The sequence below is a fragment of the Durio zibethinus genome, chromosome 3 (genome assembly GCF_047325235.1).
Source record: "Durio zibethinus cultivar Kanyao isolate XHJ-2024 chromosome 3, ASM4732523v1, whole genome shotgun sequence".
Classification (NCBI taxonomy): domain Eukaryota; kingdom Viridiplantae; phylum Streptophyta; class Magnoliopsida; order Malvales; family Malvaceae; genus Durio; species Durio zibethinus.
Window position 1 is genome coordinate 28197274 of NC_143164.1, and position 5642 is coordinate 28202915.

General features: G+C 31.4%; 1 protein-coding gene across 1 annotated transcript; it reads left to right on the top strand.

The window, feature by feature from the left end:
• The first annotated feature begins 1883 nt into the window (after window positions 1–1883).
• LOC111283987 (putative laccase-9) lies at window positions 1884–5380 on the top strand. The gene is made up of 6 exons (XM_022872695.2): window positions 1884–2314; window positions 2411–2562; window positions 2681–2925; window positions 3071–3196; window positions 3867–4814; window positions 4902–5380. Exons 1-6 carry the CDS (start codon window positions 2210–2212, stop codon window positions 5033–5035), a joined length of 1710 nt encoding a protein of 569 aa, XP_022728430.2. The 5' UTR covers window positions 1884–2209; the 3' UTR covers window positions 5036–5380.
• The last annotated feature ends 262 nt before the right edge of the window (window positions 5381–5642 follow it).

Sequence of the window (5642 nt, forward strand, 5' to 3'; positions counted from 1 at the left end):
TGGACATAATCGTATTTACATTATTTAAAGATGATTTGCAATTATTTCAAACAAAATGGGTGTCTACAATGCGTATGTAACATATTTTTGCTTCCAAGAACTTAGTTAAAGTGATATGAAAAGTTATTATTCTTTTGTCATAGTTAAATGGAGCAGTGATAGAGCCAACATTAGACCATTTACCAAGTGTTATGAACATGGTATTAGTGAGGTTAGGTATTATATTAATTATATAAACATTAATAAAATTAAATGTAAATATAATGGTAGAAGTGAGATAAAATATAATTAAAAAATGATCATTAAAAATTTAAATTAAATAAAACATATTATTTAGATAAAATTTTATTTAATAAATAGTGATACAATATTTTATATTAAAATAATTACTTATATTTCTAGGTAAAGGAATTGGGGAAGAATTTATATGAATTTCTTTAGGTGAAATTTGTAAAGTTTTTTTTATTAAAAATGATTTAATAAAAATGTAATAAAAATATAAATATATAAATTGATAGAATTTAATGAGAATATCAATAATATGTAAAAAAAATTGAAAATGCCATTTTCAGTTAAATTTGAATAGTGCTTATTTAACGATAAAACTTTTGTCAAAATTTTTACTACAAATGTCTATATAAAAAACATTTAAAATTTTTTTAAAAATTTTTAAAATTTTGCATACTTAATTTATGTAATAAAAACTTTCAAAATATTAGTTTCAATTTTTTATTTTAATTTTTATTTAATCAATTTTAATAAAAAAAAACTTTATGAACTTGACCTAATAAACTTCATGAAGTATTTTCCAAAGAATCGAGTGCCCAATCAAATTTAAATTTTGTACTATAGTTTTTAGGGAGGCAATCGATGCTTATTGAAAAGACAATTGAATTTTTTAAATTTATTTTTAATTATGTCTATCACTTTTGAAGAAAATAATCCCCTGAAAGACAGTCGAATGTCTTATGAATAAAATGAGAGAAGAAATATCCATGCTCTACTAGACCCTCTCCCCTCCAATGAAAAAATGGAACACAACACAGTAGGAAGGAAAAGACTTAAATGAATTTTTTAAGATAAAATTAGTAAAGTTTTTAATTAAAAATAATTAAATAAAATTAAAATAAAAAATTAAAATTAATAAATTGAAAGATTTTGTTTCAAAGATTAAGTTTGTAAAATTTGAAAAAATTTTAATAAATTTTGATATATATTTTTAAATATATATTTTTAATAAAAATATTAATAAAATTTTTACTGTTAATTAATATAAATCAAATTCAAATTATAAATAATATTTTTAATAATTTTTTATATATTATTAATTTTTACATTAAATAATATGATTTAAATTTCTTATTAAAGTTTTTATTAAATGACTCTACTGTGAATAATTGAGGACGATTGGGCAAAAAATTATATCCAATTGCATCGTACCGGGAAACGGTTTGAATCTAAACGGACCCTTGGAATAATTTGTTTAAGTTGACTTGTACATGGAGCAAGTGTTCTACAGCAGTTCACATCACAAAAGCATCACCGAAAAATATAAAGAAAAAATCTGTACCAGGCAGAAGTAGTAGGCGAAGCTAGCTAGTTTCCAGCATAAGTACACACCTGAAAATTATATCCTTTAACGCGGTTTAGAATTTAAAATCTTTAACTTCTAATTGAGGGTATATCGAAGAAACGATCATTACTTCGTGTGCACTTTTAGCAACTTTTTTCTTTGTTTTCATATTTTATAATTAAGCAAAATTCATGTAAATGCCACACATTTTCCTACGGTGTGAATAACTTACTTATTCCAAATTTTTAGAAAAAAAAATAAAATAAAGCAAAGATACATAAATACTTGTTGGACCCTCTTTGAGACCTTTGTTCTATTCACAACGACCAACGTTAAATTAACCGCAGAAACACCCAAATGAAATTTACCGATAACCAAAACCTTAGCTCCTATTAACAATTGGAATGTGAGGTCGCACAATATCCATGTTTTCCTCGAGTTTTTTATTATTATTTTTTAAGATTTAATGTTTTATTGTGTTTCCCCAACTCTAACTTTAAACAAACGTAATAAGCATTAGCCATTAAGCATCTCGCTCAAGCTTAGTCTATAAATAGCTCATTCAAGTAGGCTGGAGACCAAAACAACCGTAGGTGATCACAGTGGAGAGTTTTTATTTGTTGAAGTGCTTGAGAAATGAAACCAAATATGGGTTTAATCTCTGGGAGTTTAGGGTTTATTTTACTTAGTACTCTGCTTTTCAGCAAGGTTCAGGGTGCTGTTCGTAACTATTTCTGGGTTGTAAGTATTATTGTTGTTAAGTTCGGATCAAAGCAAAGTCATAGAAACCAATAAAAACGTTGGGTTTAATGATCTTTCGGGGAATAATATTTGCAGGTGAAGGAGACTAATTTTACAAAGCTGTGTACCACATCCACTGTTCTTACTGTAAACAACAGTTTTCCAGGGCCGGAGATTCATGCCAAGAAAGGTGATACCGTTTTTGTCACTGTCCAGAATGCCGGGCCATATGGTATCTCTATTCATTGGTATATTGGTGTTTTCTCTCAGTCTCTTTAAGATTAATTTCTCAGGAAAACTGATGATGTTTAGATTAAAAAACAGAAAAAAGAATCATACCAATTCAGAAAATTTTGATATTTGCAGGCATGGAGTTAGACAGCCGAGGAATCCATGGTCAGATGGTCCAGAGTACATTACACAATGCCCAATTAAGCCTGGAGGAAATTTCACACAGGAGATCAACTTGTCTACGGAGGAAGGAACACTCTGGTGGCATGCCCATAGTGACTGGTCGCGCGCCACGGTTCATGGTGCCATCAAAGTTTTTCCGGCCAATGGAACCAGTTATCCGTTCGATAAGCCTGATGGAGACCAAACAATTGTATTCTGTAGGTGTACCACTGATTATCAGCGTGAAAATATTCAAAGCATGCTGATAAGTTCAAATGAAAAGTTTTCTCCCTATTAATTCTGTTTCTGACAGATTTGGTGTGTGTTAAATATTGTTAATCAACCACTTTTTCTTGGTGGCAGCCTCGTGGTACAAATCAGATGTGATGGACGTGTTAGACGAAGCTCTCACAAGTGGCGGTGATCCAAACGTTTCAGATGCTTACACCATCAACGGTGAACCTGGAGACTTGTACGACTGCTCTAATGGTATATAAATAAAAAGAATCATACATTTTTCTTTCTTATGTCCATAAATTGATTAAATTCCTTTTTTGAGTCCTCACCAACAACGGTTATCTATGTTTTTGAGTCCTCACCAGTCATTACTAGTATAATTTTGAACATGAAACTATGCCGGTGAATTAGGGGAGAAATAAAGAGATATTTTGTAGAACCCAAAGAATTTAGCTCAGTTTAATTTTGTTAGTTTATATAATTACACATAAGATATGATATTTAATAATTTTGAAATTTAAATTTCAATAATATATTTTTTTAATTTCTGTCTCTCTTATAAAAAGAAAATACTTGATCCTAGAACGCTGTACACTGTACCTTCCACAACTGGCTGGTTATTGTCAAGCTAATGGGTCGTTGGCAAATGACTAATGCATTTGACTAAAGAAAAATCAGCTTACGGTAAACAGGTTTACGTGTTGTGTTACAGATACTTGTTGGATTCCCAATTCTAGTGATATAGACTCCAATTACCTAATTCTAAGACTTTTGTCGGGTAGCAATTTTGGTCAAAGCTAGATTCATACCTGTAACTCTCTGCTTTCCCATCAAGATTTTGACTTGTAGAAGTTAATTCAAGTTCATAAGGCCTCTACCTAACGTTCAACTTGATGCCAATATGATTCATATGTGGTTGCAGAAACAATGTACAGCTTGTTGGTTGAGACTGGCAAGACTTATCTCCTCCGCATCGTCAACTCAATCCTGAATGAAGAAATGTTCTTCGCGATTGCGAACCACAACTTGACCGTAGTTGGGTCGGATGGAGCATATGTCAAACCCTTTTCCACTGATTATTTGTTCATCACCCCTGGCCAAACCATGGACGTTTTGGTTACTGCAAACCAAGCAGCAAGTTACTACTACATGGTTCTAACTCCTTTTCTTGATACCGATTCTTCTTATGACAACACCACCTCTAGGGCACTTATCAAATATAGGGGAAATTATACAGCTCCAACCTCAATTCCTACTCCAACATTTCCTAATATTAGTGACTCAATATCGGCACAACTCTTCGTTGTTCGATTGAAGAGTTTAGCAGATGCAGCTCACCCAATCCATGTCCCCAAAAACATCACTAAACAAATCTTCATGACAGTATCAGTCAATCTATTCGCTTGCCCCAATTCTACGGGTTGTACAGTTGACGGCAATAACAAGCTGGCAGCAAGCTTAAACAACAATAGTTTTGTGATGCCATCAACCTCTCTGCTACAAGAATATTATGACAATAACTATAATGTGAGCCATATTGCTGATGAGTTCCCGAACAAGCCGCCTACTCCTTTTAACTACACAACAGTGGCGGACATGTCTGCATACACAAGCGAAGGAACGCGGCTGATAACATTTAATTATGGTGACGAAGTGGAAATTGTATTCCAAGGAACAAATATCGGAGCCACACAGAATCATCCCATGCATCTTCATGGATACAGCTTTTATTTGGTCGGAACAGGTTCCTCGGATTTTGACAATGGCACTGATCCTGGCAGGTTTAATTTGGTTGATCCACCAGAGGTCAACACCGTTGCAGTCCCCAGAAAAGGATGGACTGCTATTAGATTCAAGGCTGATAATCCTGGTACATATATATCGTAATTACATGTATAACATATTTTATTTATGCACAAATTACCCAATGTTCATATTTGTTTTACTTTTGAATCAGGGGTTTGGTTTATGCACTGCCATTTCGAGAGACACACGACTTGGGGAATGAGCACTGTTGTCATAGTGAAGGATGGAGGCACCAACGAAACAAGCATGCGTCCACCACCCTCATATATGCCTCCTTGTTCTTAATTTTACATCACTTTAATGCTTAGGGGTTGTTCAACATATCAAAGTGTAGGACTTGATAAAGTCAGCGAGACTATGAAATAAAATTTTCTGAGGGATGGAATGATGATGATGCTTCATTTTTCTCCTTGTTACGTTTTGGTTTTGTAACATGTGTGAGGTGATGTAGCTGTTTATTTTTACTGGGGGAATCATTTTGTTGTACCTTAAAGTTGTTTGGACTGTGCCTTACGTATGTAGTCTCATCCGTTATGAGCAATTTACTTTTCTTTTTTCTAGAGAAAGAGAGATTTCAATTTGGGTTATCAAATAATTTGATCTTTAAATTATATTATTTTTATCATTTAATTTTTATTTTATCATATTATTTAATTTAAATATTAATTTTATTAATAATATATTGACAGAACAAAAAATTAATCAATAAAATTATGATTCGAAATATATTTTTATTGATTAATATTTATCATGTTATTATTTTATTTAATACTATTATTAAATGATGTAAAGTGTTTATCAAAGGAAAATTAAAATATTAAATCATGAATTTTTTTCTATAAGCATCAAGTAATAAAAAGTGATAAAATTTAAAAAATAAATTTACACATTT

Coding starts and splice junctions, on each gene's coding strand:
- LOC111283987 (XM_022872695.2), top strand. CDS start 2,210: ATGAAACCAAATATGGGTTTAATCTCTGGGAGTTTAGGGTTTATTTTA. Junction 3,197..3,866: donor CTTGTACGACTGCTCTAATG/GTATATAAATAA, acceptor ATGTGGTTGCAG/AAACAATGTACAGCTTGTTG. Junction 4,815..4,901: donor ATTCAAGGCTGATAATCCTG/GTACATATATAT, acceptor CTTTTGAATCAG/GGGTTTGGTTTATGCACTGC.